General features: G+C 49.8%; 1 protein-coding gene across 1 annotated transcript; it reads right to left on the bottom strand.

Moving 5' to 3' along the window:
* Positions 1-4168: 4168 nt before the first annotated feature.
* Cpsf4l (cleavage and polyadenylation specific factor 4 like) lies at positions 4169-16297 on the bottom strand. Its single transcript, XM_052758980.1, is given in 8 exon segments — positions 4169-6003; positions 8291-8336; positions 8816-8909; positions 9660-9755; positions 12792-12944; positions 15098-15146; positions 15567-15673; positions 15706-16297. Coding segments are annotated over 8 exon segments (849 nt in total). The 5' UTR covers positions 15863-16297; the 3' UTR covers positions 4169-5856.
* Positions 16298-16962: the final 665 nt, after the last annotated feature.

Raw genomic sequence — 16962 nt, 5'->3', positions numbered from 1 at the left:
TCCTTTTCGGAAAACAATCTTATTAGAGTTTAAGAGAAGAAATAGGGGGCTGGAGGGATGGCTCAGAGGTTGGGAGCACTGGTTGCTCTTCCAGAGGTCCTGAGTTCAATTCCCAGCAACCACATGGTGGCTCACAACCATCTGTAATGAGATCTGGTGCCCTCTTCTGACCTGTAGTCATACATGCTGTATACAAAATAAATAAATAAATCTTTAAAAAAAAAAAAAAAAAAGAAGAAGTGGGGCAGGCAAGCTGTTAATCTCGGGTGGAGAAGAGTAGAGTCATCGTATTGTGGTTTTTCTTTTTTTTAAAGAAGGGGCCACACTGTAGCCCTGGCTGGCCCATAGAGATCAGTCTGCAGAGTGCTGGGATTAAAGGTGTGGGCCACCAGGCCAGGTGTAAGTCATCCTTCCACAACACTGTTCATCACTGAAGGAAAATGTCAGGACAGGAACTCAAGCAGGGCAGGAACCTGGAGGAGGAGCTGATGCAGAGGCTGTGGAGGGTGCTGCTTACTGGTTTGCTCCCCATGGCTTGCTGATTCTGCTTTCTTAGAGAGCCAGGACCACTAGCCCAGGGTGGCCCCACCCACCATGGGCTGCACCCTCCCACATCAATCACTAATTAATGACCTATGGGCATGCCCACAGCCTGATTTTATGAGGCAGTTTCTCAAATAAGGTTCCCTCCACTCTGATGAGTCTAACCTGTGTCAAGTTGACATAAAACTATCCAGCACAAAACACTTCTCTCAAATGCTGTGTTGTACCTTGAGAGCCTCACCACACACACACACCCCACTGCCTCCCCTTAATACCTAAATACAGAGGTAGCCCACAGGGAAATCGTGTGGCCTGGAGATTTTTATCCAGGGGAGAGGCCCTTTTCTTCACAGGACCACATCTTCAGGACTATAAACTGTTTACTGTGGTAAATGGAATTCTCTGATACTTTAACCTTCTGATTAGAAGTGCTATTAGTTTAATGACCTGTCAAACCCTGAAGGATGTCATCTCAGCAGGTGTAGGACAAGAGTGAGAGCCTGTGTTGATAAGGGTTTGGTTGACATCGGTCAGGGTCAGTAATTGTAACTCACCCAGGTGTAGTGACAGTCAGCTGTAATACCAGCACTCAGGTTTACAGGAAACGGTTTTTTCTAATAACAAAATTATTTAGCTACTAAAAGTGGAGGCTAGAGAGATGGCTCAGCAGTTAGGAGCACTTGTTGCTCTTGGGGGGGACTGGGTTCCATTTCCAGCACCCACTTGGCAGCTCATAACTATCTGTAACTCCAGTCCCAGGGGATCTTACACTCTTTTCTGAACTCCAAGGGCACTGGGCATGTGTATGGTCCATACACATACATGCAGGCAAAATACACACACACACACAAATTTAGAGTGATCCCCCAGGCCCCACATGGTAGAGGGAGAGATCCAACTGCCACACCCACACATTGTTCTCTGACCTCCTCTAGAATGTGGTGTGCATGCCTCCCTTCCCCACTACCAACTCCCACACAAATGTGTAGCACGAACCTTAAAAGTTCTTATTAATAAAATCAAACCTGAGGCCAGTTATTGGGGTGAATGCTGGAAGATCAGAGAAGCAGAACAAGCCACAGCTACCTCACCTCGCCAGTTCCTCAGCTGATCCTGTTTCCTCAGACTGGAAGCCTCTGAGTCCTTACCCAAATGAATCTCAGCTGAACTGTGCTGCTCAAAGCCTGAAAGCTTAACCAGCTAACCATGTGGTTTCTGGTCTTCACACCTTATATATCTTTCTGCTTTCTGCCATCACTTCCTGGGAATAAAGGCTCACTTCTTGGGATTAAACGCTTGAGTCACCATGCCTGGCTGTTTCCAATGTGGCCTTGAACTCACAGAGATCCAGAGGGATTTCTGCCTCTGGAATGCTAGGATTAAAGGTGTGAGTGCCACCATTTTCTAGCCTCTGTATCTAGTGGCTGTTCTGTTCTTTGACCCCAGATAAGTTTATTAGGGTGCACAATATTTTGGGGAACACAATACCACCACACAAATGTATTAAAAAGTCAGGGCCTGGGGATGTAGCCCAGAGGTAGCTCTTCCCTAGCATGAATGAGGTCCTGGGTATGATCGCCAGCATCAACAACAAAATCAATGCTGAATCTTAAGCCAGGCATGGTGAAACACATCTGTAATCCCAGCACTTGGAAGGCTGAGGCAAGAAGATCCCAAGTTCAAGGCCAGTCTGAACTACATAATGAGAACTTAAAAGCTATTTTAAGGGTTAAGAGAGCTCAGTGGAAGAGCGCATGTGGCTGGAAGCCATGGGTTCGGTTCCCTGGCACCACAAAAATAAAACATAGTGGAGCTAGATGTGTGGCTATCACTTGGGAGTTAGAGACGAGATCACCCTGAACTCTATAGTGAGATTGAAGACAGCCTGGGCTACATGAGACCCTGTATCAAGAAAGCAGAATATCATTTATCATGTTGTTGACAGGCTATCTTAATGAGAAAGTCATGTCACCACTCTTCATAATGACAATATTAAAAAACTAAGTATGTCTGAGGGGATCATTCGCCTCTTCCACCCTCAGAGAAGTAGTTGGGAACACCATGGGGCAGCTGGTGTAGGTTCCCTGAGCCTCCATTCTGAACTCTTTTTTTTTTTTTTTTTTTGGTTTTTCGAGACAGGGTTTCTCTGTGTAGCTTTGTGCCTTTCCTGGAACTCACTCTGTAGACCAGGCTGGCCTCGAACTCACAGAGATCCTCCTGGCTCTGCCTCCCGAGTGCTGGGATTAAAGGCATGCGCCACCACCGCCCGGCTCCATTCTGAACTCTTAAATTGGGACACATTTGACCTTCCCTGCAGAGATGTGTGCCTGTCCAGTCCAAGAAGGGACGGCTGATGGGAGGGACTGTTACTTTTCTATTCTGCTGCTCTGGTAAGACACCGTGACCAAGGCAATTTATAGAAGGGACGATAGGGGCTTAAAGGGGGAGTCCATGACCAACATGGCAGGGAATGTGGCGGCAGCCAGGCAGCCATGGTGCTGGAGCAGTAGCTGAGAGCTCACCTCTTGAGACAACAACCATGAGGCAGAGAGGGATAGAGAGGACTAAGTGGAAATGGTTTTTCCACTTAGAGGCTTTTGGAACCTCAAAGCCCACCCCCAGTGACACACCTCCTCCAACAAGGCCTCACCTCCTAATCCTTCCCAAACATTTCCACAAACTAGGGAGGCCAAACGTTCAATTATATGAACCTATGGGGACCATTCTCATTCAAAGCATGGCAGGGACTCATTCAGATCATCATTTTAAAGCTCTGAGCCTGCAGGAGGAGCTCCACAGCAGTCCACACTTGGACCAGCTAAGATTTGAGTGCGTGCTGGTGCCAGGTGTCCCGCAGAGTTCTGTCACGCGTACTGGGTCATTTTACCTGTGTAACAGCCCGGGAACGCGGCTGCTTGTGCTCTAGATGGAGGAAGCGGGCTAGAGGAGGTTAGGCAGTTTTCCTACATGGCTGAAAGATGTCACATAGCATCCTAAAGTGGTTCAAAATGGTAGCCGAACCCGCAAACCGGCCCCTGGGCCCGTGTTACCCATTGTCTCATGTTGAAGGAGGTAGCCATCCTCCACCTAGTCCTTCTGCAAGCTGCCCTTCTCTGTACTGGAAAAGTCCGCTTAGCTGCCCCCTTCTTCCCAGGAGATAAATGGCATTGTGTCTGCTTCATTGTGGTGGAGACCACTGTCCTGGTCACTGCCTTAACTCAGCGGGATAAGCCTTTTCTATATGCCCATGCCTAATCCCCCTGTGAGGGGGATCTTCTATGTCAGCTTGGCTGCAGTCACCTAGGAGATACACCCCTGGGTGTGTCTGTGAAGGTATTAGGTTTAACTGAGCAGAGAAGACGGGCCATGAATACATGGAATCCATGTAACCATGCTACAGTACATGGGTAGCACCCTCTCTATGTACTGGGATCCCAGACTTAGTTTTAAAAAGAAAAGGAAGCTGATCACTTCTTTTCCTAGGCCTCCTTGAATGGATTCAATACGATCAGCCAGTCCACACTCCCACCATGGTCTCCCTAAGGTGGCTGTTTTGACACATCATTAAAAAAAAAAAAAAAAAAAGAAAAGGCACAGAGAAACCCAGTCTTGGAAAAACAAACAAACAAAAATAAAATAAAATATTTATTTCCAGGGCCAGAAAAGAAGGCTCAGTGGGTAGAGGTGTTTAAAAAAGTGTGTATGTGTGTGTGTGGGGAGGATTAATACAGCTTCACATAAGACACGGAATGTATTCTCAAATTTATACAAGCCATACAGGCAAACAGCTGTCGAGCTAAAAGCAACTGTTTGATTACATTGCCCATTTTGGGGAGCACTCGAGGCCATTGACCCAGAGCGGTCTGCAAGAGCATGGGAGCTGAGCATGGGATACCGACTGACCTGGTGGAGTTCAGTGCCCTTTGCTCCACTGGTTCACAGATGACTCCTCCTTCCCGCAGTCAGCCGACCTCTGCCTGCTCTAATTTTTGGCAGCTTGTTCATGTACAGGATAGATGGAAATAAGCCAGATGCTGTAGGCTGTTTCTGCATCCTGTATCTCACTGGGGTGATGGGGCTCACTGGACCACTATGTGCGGAATTCCCTGGTGAGGCCATGGAGCCCCGTCACTAGGAGGGCTTCCAGCTCCCTTGCTAGAGGCTAGGTTTTGATGACTCCAGCTGGTACAGCTTTCTTCACGGGCATGGTGGCCTGGGTTTTGAAGAAAAGAGAGAAAGTTAAGGTCATGCCTTCTTATCAATTCTCCAAAGAAAAGTCCCCGCATGTCCAGGGAACCACAGGCTGGTTTTCTAAAGAATGTATTGGCTTCTCCAGCCTCTCGGGGGTCTTGTTCCGGAGGTCGAGGTGGGAAGACCTTGTAAGTGCAGTAGTTTGAGACCATTCTGAGAATAATCACAAGATCTGGACCCAAAAGAGAGAAACTTAGGATTCACATTCAGCTCCCAGATTGCAGACAAGGTATTTCTTGATTTTCAAAGTTCATAAGTCAAACATACAAGAAAATAAAGGGTTCTGTCCTCTTGCCTAGCATTCTGGTGAAACTGTATTTTCTTTTTGAAACTAGGTCTTGTGTAGCCCAAACTGCCTCTCTATATAACCAAGGATGACCTTGAACTTCTGATCCTCCTGCCTCCACTTTTTTTTTTTTCACAAGACAGGGTTTCTCTGTGTAACAGCCCTGACTGTCCTAGAACTCTCTTTGTAGACCAGGCTGCCCTAGAACTCACGGAGATCCACCTGTTTCTACCTCCTAAGTGCTGGGATTAAAGGCGTACACCATCTGATTATTTGGTTAAAGAGAAAAATTACAGTGCAGGACAGACAGTCATCTACCTCATAAAGGCATTGTTTATTTTTTATATTTTAGTTAATTATTTTGAGACAGGGTCTTACTATGCAGCCCTAGTACACCTGGACCTCGCTCTGTAGACCAGGCTGACCTCCAGCTCACAGAGATCCACCTGCCTCTGCCTCCTCTGCGCTGGGATCGAAGGTCTACACCACCATGCCCAGCAGTTCAGCTTTCTTTTCAGACAAGGATTCACTCCGTATGTAGCCTTGTCTGTCCTGGAGCTCGCTATGTAGATTAAATGAGCCTCCTCAGACTTGCTGCAGTCAGTCCTGCAGACTCAGCCTGCTGCATGCTGGGATTGCAGGCATGCACCTCCCCAGCATGGCATCCTCCTCAGCTGCAGATGTGGAGTCATGGTCTCCAACTAGGTGCTTGGCCCTCCCCTGCAGCCCTCAGCAGACCGAAGGGCTCTCCCTGCCCTGTGGGCTCCTTCACTTACCTATGGTGCAGGCTGGGCCCTTGAGCTGCAGGCAGGAGGCAGGGTCCACCTCTTCTGATGGGACACGATGGGCTTTGCCTGGGAGGGGGCTGCTACAATGTTGCCAGAAGAAGCTGGAGTTGCTAGATTCTTTGGCTGTTTGACAAGCTGCAGATAGAGTGACATCATGAGAAAACCCTGCTCCAGAGACTCCCTGTGTAGACATGGTCACCCAGATACCCGTGTTCTGTGGTTTGGGGGTTTGTTTTTTGTATTTTGACATGAGAGATTAGGGTGGTGGCGTTGATTTGTTTTGCTGTTCCCAACATATCTTTTTGTTGTGGTTGTTATTTGTTTTTCAAGACAGGGTTTCTCTGTATAGCTTTGGAGCCTGACCTGGAACTCAGTAGACCAGGCTGGCCTTGAACTCTCAGAAATCCACCTGCCTCTGCCTCCCAAGTGCTGGGATCAAAGGTGTGCACCACCACTGCCTGGCCATTTTTTTTTTTTGATTAGTTCTTTGAGAATTTCATATGACATGTCTTGAGCATACACACACACACACACACACACACACACACACACACACACACACACACACACACACACACCAGAGAGAAAGAGAGAGATTTTATTTTTGAGACAGTATCCCATGTAACTCTGGCTAGCCTCAAATTTAAGATGCAACCAAGGGTGGCCTTGACCTGAACCTCCTGCCTCTACCTCCCCAGAGTTTTTAACACTTTTAATTACCAAAAGCATGCCTTTGGAAGAAGTTACCTGCTCAGTAACTTCAAAGAAAAGAGGTTTGCCAAGCTCACATTCTGGAGACTGAGGTCTAAGACCTGGAAGGTATGTCTGCTCAGCTTCTGGGCAGAGCCTTGTGCTATTCCAAGTGAAGAGGGAGCAGGTGCATGCAGAGAGGTCATATGGTGAGCAAGGAAGCCGGGAAAGCCAACTTGGTTCATAACAACCACTTTCATCAGGATCTAGTCCCATGAGGATGATTGAGCCCGGTAGGCACCACCCCAACACTTAGTGATCAGAGCACATTCAAACCAAAACAGGCAATGTGTAGATGATGAATGTGTGATGCTGGTCCAATAAAGCTGCTCCAAGGCCTGGAAGATCATCCCACAACACAAAACAGTTTTCTCATTTCCCTCCAACCTTTGAAGAGTTATTTTGTTTTTTAATAAGTACGTGTATGTGTGTGGGTTGTGCAGGTACATGCAGGTGCTCGCAGAGGCTGGAGGGATCAGATCCCCTGGGTGGTGGGGACTGAACTGGGGTTCATTCTGCTCTGAACAGTGAACTGAACAGTGCCTGCTCTGAACCACTGAACCATGTCTCCAGCCTTCCCCACAACCTCTTAAAAAAACCATTCTCATGTCTCTAGTTATAGAAAAAGCCATTATCCACGAGTGATGGTGCATGCCTTTAATCCCAGCATTGGGGAGGCAGAGGCAGGTGGACCTTTGAATTTGAGACCAGTCTGGTTTACATAGCAAGTCCCAGGCCAGCCAGACCTCAACCAGAGCTAAACCATGAGACCCTGTCTTTAAAAAACAAAAACAGAAAGAAAGAAAGAAAGAAAGAAAGAAAGAAAGAAAGAAAGAAAGAAAGAAAGAAAGAAAGAAAGAAAGAAAAAATAAAAAACAAAACCAAAAAGCCCTCAAAAGAGAGAAAGTGGGGGGGGGGAAGGGGGTAGGGGCGGGGGAGACAAGCATGAGGAGGCTGGGGGTGTTAGCTGTACACTTGCCTAGCCACCCAGGATCCACTCTGGGTTCAATTTCCAGCACTGAGGTGGGGGATGGGGAAGTATGATGGGCTGGGCATGGCCTGAAGATAGTAGTGTGCTGACCACTGAAGCGAGTTCTCACTGATACTTGGTAACAATGGGGATAATATGTGTCTCCCTGGGAACCAGGGAAATTTATGAATTGTCATAGTCTTCATTCAGAAAACTGACTTTGGACTGTAAGTCCTGGATTTTTGTCAGTGAAAAACATTCCTGTGGGACGTCTACTGCCCAGCCTGAGGACCTGAGTTCTACCCTGGGGACTCGGATGGTAGAAAGAGAGAGCCAATTGTCCCAGGTTGTCCTCTGACTTCCACGCATTCACTGTGGCAGGCACGTATCCATGTACATACACAAAGTAAATAAATAAAATTTAAAACACAGTAACAAGCCAAGAAAGGAAACCATCCCAGCTAAAGAAAAGGCCAGCCTCCGGGCGATAATGGAGGGGTCCTACCCAGTGCAGAGATGGCAGAGGATGGGGAGCCTGGAAGGAGCTACGGTATGCAGGTGCCCCATACACAGGACCACATGTACCGTTTACAGGATTGGGACTCAAAAGTGTGGGGTCTGCTGAGATCAGTACAGTGCTAGGAAGCACAGACAGGTGGGGGAGCCAAAAGACAGACACTGTGTGGACACCCCAAGTGCTACACTTACCTTCACATTACTGGGGTGGAGTGCAGGACTCATCTTGGGACTGAGGGAAAGAGAGAGGGAGAGAGGGATAGGACAGAGGGAGAGAACGTGTGTGTTAGAGTTGTGGATGTGTGCTAGAGACAGCGCTCGCCTTCTATCCCCGCTCATTAGCATGCTCAGCACCAGCCTGCTGCAGACTTCCCATGCCAGAGCCCCTCGGGAAGGAGGCGTCACCCTAAGCACTGCACAGAACTGCAGAGGACTGGGGGAATGATAAGAAATATTTCCGCTTATTTCTAGAACAGCCTGTGAGAGGTACACACCTGCCCCACTGTAAGTACGTGTTAAGAGAAAGAGCTGGAGTCCACGCAACCAACATCACCCAGACCTCCAGGGTGGGGCAGCAGTGTGATGAAAATCACTTGGAAGATACTTGCTAGATAATCTCCCACTGAGGGCAAAGGAAGTCCAGAAGGGTCTAGATCCAGCTGGTAGGGCCCAGCACTCCAGTGGATTGAGGAGTGGATGAGTCATACTTACTGCCCAAACTGGCACTTAGGTCCCTTGGGGCAGAAGCCGGTGAAGTAGTTGGGACACATTGCTTGGTGGACATGGCGGTATTTACACAGGGGACCTAGTAGACAAAGAGCAAATAGCCAAGAGAGTCTGCTTCATTCAGAGGAGGGGGTATACATGATAGCTCGTGAGGAAAAGCATGCTGTGGTAGCTTGCCATTGGAAATAGGGTGAATAAGCCTTCCTGCCATTGATGTCCCTGAAGCCAGGAGACAGACAGGGGTAGAAACCTTGGCTCAGGTAAGGGCTGGGCATGTGGTTCAATGGTAAAGCACAGGTTGACCATGCTCCAGGCCCTGGGTTCCAATGCCCAGCCTTGCCTTCTGCCAGCACAAAGAAGGTGAGAACATGCTCAAGCCACCTTTCCCCAGCATCCCCTCCCAAACCAGTGCTAAGAATCACACCAGAAGACACATGATCATAAGGCCTAGGGACCTCACCTTCTAAGTGTGGCTGGGAGCAGGGGAAAGGCTAGAACTTAAGTGGCATTCAGCTCCTGGGAGCTATGTTTCTCATGCACTAGACCTTCTGCTAGGCTTCTCAGCCCAGGTCCCACATCCACCCATTGAGAAGGGTTGGCTATGCATCCCCCAGTCCTGCCTGAGAAGCCTGTTGTGCCCTATGCCAGGCTGCATCTTCCAGTGTGTCCACTGGCATACAAGCCTCGGGTAACTTCAGAAAGGCTTTTCACGGGGGCATTTATACGGCACAAACCCCCATGGGGAATATTACTCCTCGCCTGCTGAGCACCCCCATCTGGATCACCCTCATCCCTCAGTGCATCCCATCCCCGCCCATGGGGCTCTCACCATCCTTGCAGAACCCTTGGTCATACCAAGGACAGCTCTGGGTCTTGGGAGCTGGCTTCACGTGGAGGAAGGAGCAGTCCTTGTTGCTGCAGCAACCTGAAAAGCCCAACAACATTCTCTGTATATAAACAGGTTCACCCTTACGACCACTTCTGCATCCCCACCCTGTTTACCTTGGCCCTCCTTCCCATGGAATCCCCTGGCCATCTTCTGTTTGTCCGTCATCTTTGGAAGACCTCTGCCACTGGAAGAGGAAGTTACTCTCTAGTAATCTCCACTGTGAACCCTCCACTATTTCCAGAGCCCAAGAAGGGGCAGGGGTGTTTTGGAAGAAATACCAAGGACAGAGTAGAGCTTCCGGTTGGGTCCAGTGGGCACCTTTCAGAGGGACCGCATTAGCTGTGAGCCTAGGCTGTGCAGTATCTATGGGATAAACCAAGTCTTGTTCCACTGCATTTCCACAAGGGGGCAGCCTTGTAGGCACAGGCTGCTGGCAGCTGCAGCTTTTACGTTTCCCTTAGGCAGATCTGAAGCAGAGAGAAGATTATGACCTGTTCTGCTTCCTTTCGGTGGAATATTTTTGCTTTCACCCTCCCTCAAGGCCTATGACAGGAGCTAACAGGAACTTCAGAAGGTCTGCCAGAGAGTTATCTTATACATGGGGCTTTTCTACAAGACGATACTTCACCTGAGGAAGGGTTCTCTTGATTTCTAAGAGTTTTGTCTCTCCTTCCCAGCCCTTCCATTTTACAAACGTGGATGCCAGCCCTCAGGAAGAGGCAAGTACCAATCAGCTTCCTCACACCAAAAGGACTTATTGGCACATCCTGAGCCAACTTGGTAGAGTGCTGTCCCCTGGGTTTGAGCCTCTTTAAGACTCAAAACGACCTCATGCATAGGGTTGGTCAACACCTGGGGAAGAGGGGATGGTGAGGAAATTTGTCCAGGATTGGTATACCCCTATCTGTCCCTCCCAGCTGCACATTGCTATATCTGCTCCAGGCCAGCAGGTGGCAGCAACACTCCAGCCTCCACTCTGTCTTTTTAGCTACCCTGACTCCTTTCAAGCACAGGACATCCTGGCTCTAACCAAATGTGCTTTCTGGCTTCCAGGCCCCTCAACAACGTGTGTGTGTGTGTGTGTGTGTGTGTGTGTGTGTGTGTGTGTGTGTGTGTGTCACGGTGGCACATTCCTCTAATCCTAGCACTCGGGAGGCAGAGGCAGATGGATCTCTTTGAGTTTGAGGCCAGCCTGATATGACTAAGAAGAATAAATGATACATACACACATACATGATTTTTAAAAGACATCCTATATAGCTCAGGCAGCCTTTGAATTTGAATCTTCCTTCCTCAGCCTCCCAAATACTAACTAGGGTTACAAGCATGCACTCTCATGGTTTTGTTGTTGTTTTGAGACAGGGTCTCACTACGTAATCCTGGCTAGCCTGAAATTCTACATAGACCAGGCTGGCCTTGAACTCACAGAGATTGACCTTTTTCTCTCTGCCTCTTGAGTTCTGGGATTAAAGGTATATACCACCACACCTAGCTTATAATTATATAATTATTTTTGTAATATTATAGATATTCACTCACTGTTAAGAGCAAAACCTTGGGCTGGAGAGATGGCTCAGAGGTTAAGAGCACTGGCTGCTCTTCCAGAGGTCCTGAGTTCAATTCCCAGCAACCACATAATGGCTCACAAACATCTACAATGAGATCTGGTGCCCTCTTCTGGTATGCAGGCATACATGCAGGCAGAACACTATATACATAAAAATAAATAAATCTTAAAAAAAAAAAACAACCTTGGGTTACATATAATCATGAGTGTACACATCTGCCCTGAATTACTTACAGGCAAATGTGGTCCCATTCCTGTTTCCAGTACCACGTCTGATCACCAAGCCAAGAAACCCAGGGTTGAGAGAGTAAAAGGACATTTCTAAGTGAAAATGCTTTAGGCAGTGACTTAAGGGGATCAGCCCTAAATAGCGCCTTGGATGACCAAGAAGGACTTGAGGCCCCAAGGGAGACTGGAGCAGACCTGACCACACAAGATAATTTTAGGGACCAGACTTCTGAACTTTGTGGCTTTATATACACAGTGACCTTCTCTTTCTAACGAGTGATGCAGGCTTTCCCCTTTGGGAGGTAACATGACATTTTTATCTAAAATGAAAGTTAGAAATAGAAGGAGAGCAGGAAGAAGACGGGGTGTGGGTGCCTCCTGGGTACTGGTGACCATTCTGAGCACGGCTACCAAATGCATTTCATGTGGTGAGGCCTGACGGGGCCCAGCAGGATTGAGAAGTGACTCTTTCAAGGCTATTCCTGACAGACATCTGGGTGTGGGTTAGCCGGGCCTGGAGTGTGGAACAATATTCTTTTCCCTTTGAGGCAACTGCCGTGCTGAGACTAACAGACGGCAGACTCAGCTCTGCATCCTTCATTTTACTTTTATTTTTTATTGGTTCCTTAAAGGTTTATTTTTATCTTATGTGTATGGGTGTTTTCCCTGCATGTATGTATGCGAAGCATGTGTGTGCCTAGACTCTGAGAAGGCCAGAAGAGGGTGTCAGATGCCCTGGAACAGGAGTTATAGGCAACTGTGAGCTGCTCTATGGGCTCTGGGAACCAAATCCAGGTTCTCTGGAAGAGCAGGGAGTGCTTTTAACCACTGAACCACCTCTCCTGCCCCATACTGGTTTATTTTTGAGACAGTTTCATTGTGTAGCCCTGGCTGGCCTGAAACTTACTATGGCTTCAAACTCAGAGATCGGCCTGCCTCTGCCTCCTGAGTGCTGGGGTTAAAGTGCACCACCTCAACTGACCCTATTTTTTTTATTATTATTTTGTTGTTGTTATTGTTGTTTTCAGACAAGGTCTCATGTAGTCCAGGCTACCCTTGAACTTCTCTGTAGCTGGGACTGGCCATGAATTCCGGTTTCTCCTGCCTCCGTCTCCCTAGTGCTGAGATTAGAGGTATGCCCCACTGGGCCCAGCCTTGGTTCTGTTTTCTTAGGGTTCAGAGAAGCAGGCGGCTTGGGCTCAGTCAGACAAGGCTGGCCTTCTGGGCCTCTTCTACCCCTCCCTCCCCACCCCCACACAAACCAGGCAGTGCATTACCGAACTTTGAGTGGAAGTAGCACACCGGCATCTTGTTGACGTCGTACTGGTGCAGGAAGTTGCAACCATCCCCCTTTCGGCAAAGGCCTCGGAGCCAGTGTTTGCACACCACCATCTTCTCGCCCGTCTCGTGCCGAAGCGGGCACAGCATCCCTGCAGAACACGGCACCTGCTGTAGGCCTCACCTAGCCTGCCTGGAGGGGTCCCCAGGGCCTGTGAGGCTGCTCCCCACATCTTTGTCACCTCAGTGTCCCATCACCTAGACAACCCAGGAAGGGATGGAACGGGGCAGAGGACCACCCTGGGCAAGAGGCTATCTTAAGAGATGGCGGGCCCATCTCCCAGAGCCAAACCCAGGAACCTCCAGGATGCCTCTCCCATGACAGAGCAGTCGCCTCACTCCATGCCATACCCAGTCAAGGCCATACCCAGCCCAGCTCTTGGCATACCCTAAGGGCTTGTTGTGTTCATGACTTTTGCAGGGAGGGAAATGTTCTGGATTTGTTTCTTCCTTATTTAAAAAAATTGTTTTTATGTGTTTCTGTGTGTGTATGTGCACATTGTGTGTGCAGGAGCCCTTGGAGGTCAGAAGAGGCATCTGATCCCCTAGAACTGGAGTTACAGACTGTTGTGAGCTGCCAGGTGGGTGCTGGGAATTGCGGCAGGGTCCTCTGCAAGAGAAGCAAGTGCCTTTAGCTGCCGAATCCTCTCTCTTAGTTTTTGAAACAGGGTCTCATGTAGCCCAGGCTGGTCTCAAATTACTACATTGCCAAGAATGACCTTGGATTTCTGATCCTTCTGCCTCCAACTCTTGAGTGCTGAGATTACAGGCATGGCCCACCATGCTCAGTTTATGCATGCATGCTAGGGCTCACGGGCCTAATGCATGTTAAGCTACCTGCTCATCATGCATTCGTGACTTCAAATATTGAGAACAACCCAGCCTGCCGGGTGGTGGCGGCACACGCCTTTAATCTCAGCACACGGAAGGCAGAGACAGGCGGATCTCAGTGAGTTTGAGGTCAGCCTGGTCTGCAGAGTGAGTTCCAGGACAGAACACAGACATGAAATAGGTGTCTCTTACAACGGTCAGGCACTAGAAAAGTTAGATTTGGCCACCTCAGTATCTTTATTTAGAAGACACTGCCACCAGAAGGGAGGGTTGTGTCTAAACAGGACTTGTTTCATGCAGGACCAGGGCGTCCTTTTTAAGTGCCCCTTCGCCCTCCCCCACGCACATGCACACACACTTCTGGCCATCCCTGATGCTATGACCTTCCTCAATAGCAGCTTGATTTCTTTGCAAGAAAGAAGCCGTCTCTTTGAGTCTGACGACTCCTCAATGACCTGGTCTGTAATGGACCTGGAAGGTGCTGGTTGCCCAGAGCCCTGGGTGGCCACTGAGCTCCTTTCCCTTGTCATCCAACCATCCAGAAGTGGACACACAGGCTCCAGGCCCTCCTTGCCTGACCTCCTCCCTCTTGACTTTTAGGAACGGAATACTAGGGGTCCCCAAGGCACCCCACTAAGAACCTCTTCACCTGGATCCATAGGCAGGCTTTGCGGGGGGACCCTCCTATTAGGGGCAAGGTATTTTGGCAACTGTATGTTTCTGTTGGAGGAACCTCAAAGTGATCCACAATCCAGGAGAGAGGGCCAGAAGCCTGGGGGCAGGTCGGGCTACATTTGGGGAGGGATTTGAGAGGGAGGTCCTGGGGCAGCGGTTGCTATCACTCAAGAGACTACCTAAGGGCAGAAGAAACAGCTGGGATGATGCGTCAGTTTCCATGGTGACTCAAGGTGGGGAATCAACCTTGAATTTAAGGGGCACTTAAAAAGGTTGGGAAGAGGATGGGTTAGACTGAGGAGGACTGAAGCCTGAGAACACAGGCCAAAGGCCCTGACCCACCACTACCTCCAATAGGAAGAGAATATCAGGGCTGGAGAGATAGTTCAGTGGTTAAGAACACCAGCTGCTGTTCCAGAGGCCCTGAGTTTGGTTCCCAGCCCCACAGCAGGTAGCTCATAACCATCTGTAACTACAGTTCCAGACAGATCCAACACCTCTGTTTCCAAGGACACACGTGCTCACGTTTGCATACCCACGCACAGGCACACATAATTTAAAGAAGGGAATGGGGTAGCCCCATGACCCTGGTACAAATGTCAGGGGGTGGGCCACCCCCAGGCCACTGCTCTCCTCATGAGGCTGGATACCCCAGGTGCCGATCTCACACTCTCTCCCACACCCCGGCTGGTCCACACGGCCATCCCTGTTCCTGCCCAGCCCAGGCTACCTCACTCACCTTTCCCACAGAGCCCTTTAGCGAAGAAGTTGCACACAGCTGAGCTGGACTCTGGAGAAGGAAACAGAGGAGACGATAGCTTCCCCAGAGCTGAGCTCCCTGCCAGGGAGCCTCAAGTTCCTCCTCAGCTAGTCCCACCCAAGCCTCCTGCGGGCTTGGATCTGTGCGAGCCCCCAAGCATTCTCTCGGGCTGCCATCTTTGGGCTTTTGTTTCTCGTGTTGTTCACTTGTTTCTTCGTTTGTTTGTTTACGGGACAAGGTCTGACTCTGCAGTCCAGGTTGACCTGGAACTCATAGTCATCCTCCTGTCTCCGCCTCTTTCTGGCCACAGTTTCTGCCATCAGAAGCATCTGTCATTTGTCTCCTGTTGTGGCGACTGTGAGTCAAAGGCACCCTCTACCCAAGCCCTTCCCCCCACCCCGACCCCTGACCTTCCAGAACCAGTCTCTACATTCCACTTAAACTCAACCCATCTCTGAGAGGAGGTGCAAGTCTTTGGGGACAGCCAGGGAGGGAGCCCTGGAGGCCAGTGGGGAGCTCGGAAATCTGCCTTTCTATCCTGGACAGTGAACTACCCAGAAGCCTTGTAGGAGAGACAGAAGGAAGTCAGAGAGAAGAGCTCCGCAAGGACCTGGGTAGGGGAACATGCCATTGCCACTCACTGTCCATGCCCTGGAAAGGCAGGAGCCCAGTGCCCTTCTGCAATTCCACATCCTGCTCAAAGGCAAACGTGAACCCTTCCAGCCCCGCGATGACCTCCTCCATCTTCAGTCTCTCACGGGGGATCGCGCCAAACTGCTAGAGTCCCTACAGGTGGCTCCTATTTAATCCATCAGCACTTAAGGGGCCAAGCCCTATCTGATGCTTGCCCCCTCTGGCCCAGGTTACCCCTTCCTTCAGGGTGCCAGTGGTCAGGTGACTGCATATGACTCTGAGTGAACCACAGAGGCCCCACAGCCGCCTCAACCCTCCTACCCATGCAGGTGCAAGCACCCCAGGGCCTGACGCCCCCACACTGTTCACACAATTCCCATCCTCAGGTGGGGAGGGATTGGCAGACTCACACCTGCTTATCTCTGTCTATCACCACCGAACATAGCCAAGCCAAACTAGTGCTCCCATGGTGTCTGTGGGGGTCATAGCCACAGGTGAGCAAAGGAGACATTGGCACTAACCTACCACAGCAGTGCCATATTCTGCCTGAGCGTGGGGTGGGGTGGGGTGCGTGGGGGTGGGGGACAGAGGAAAGCTTCCTCCATTAGGTCCCAGCCACTTTCCCTTCTCACAAGGCCCTCTGAGCCTCTTTTCTAGACTCAATGACAAGCCTCAAGTGTGCTCTTCCTGGAAGAGGGCGAAAGGAATGAAGGCCAGAAGAATCGGAAACAGTTGTATGAAGGGCCCTTTGTTTACCCTGCAGGCAATCACAATTGTAAACTTGGATGGAGGGTGGAACCAACCCAAGGCTGGGAGGGAGGGGGGTGTGTGTGACCTCCCAGCTAGGAATCCGCTGGGCCACCCCAGAGCCTCCCCTACCCCCGGCCCAGAAAGTGCTTTGTAAATGAAAAATGAAATCTCCGTGCAAATGTTGTTTTATTATTATTATGCCAGCCCTGCCCCGCAGGGCTGAGGACGTCTAAATCGGCTTTCTTCAGAACATTTTTAAAGCTCTAATTAAACCCGGCTGTTCCCTCCCCCTGCTGGGTCCTGAATTGGCCTGGCCTCTCCTGGAGCCACTGTTTCCAGGACACACTGGCTTTCGAGGCCCACAGAACCAGAACCAGAGCCATCTCCTCCCAGGACCCAGCCGAGAGAGGTAAGCAGTACCCTGCAGGCCTGTGGCTGAGCAGACAGGATCCAGCCTGCCA

This window comes from Peromyscus californicus, unplaced genomic scaffold (assembly GCF_007827085.1).
Source record: "Peromyscus californicus insignis strain IS unplaced genomic scaffold, ASM782708v3 Scaffold_3__1_contigs__length_106647218, whole genome shotgun sequence".
NCBI lineage: Eukaryota > Metazoa > Chordata > Mammalia > Rodentia > Cricetidae > Peromyscus > Peromyscus californicus.
The sequence above is the reverse complement of the archived record's forward strand: the minus strand, read 5'-3'. Positions and strand labels throughout refer to the sequence as shown.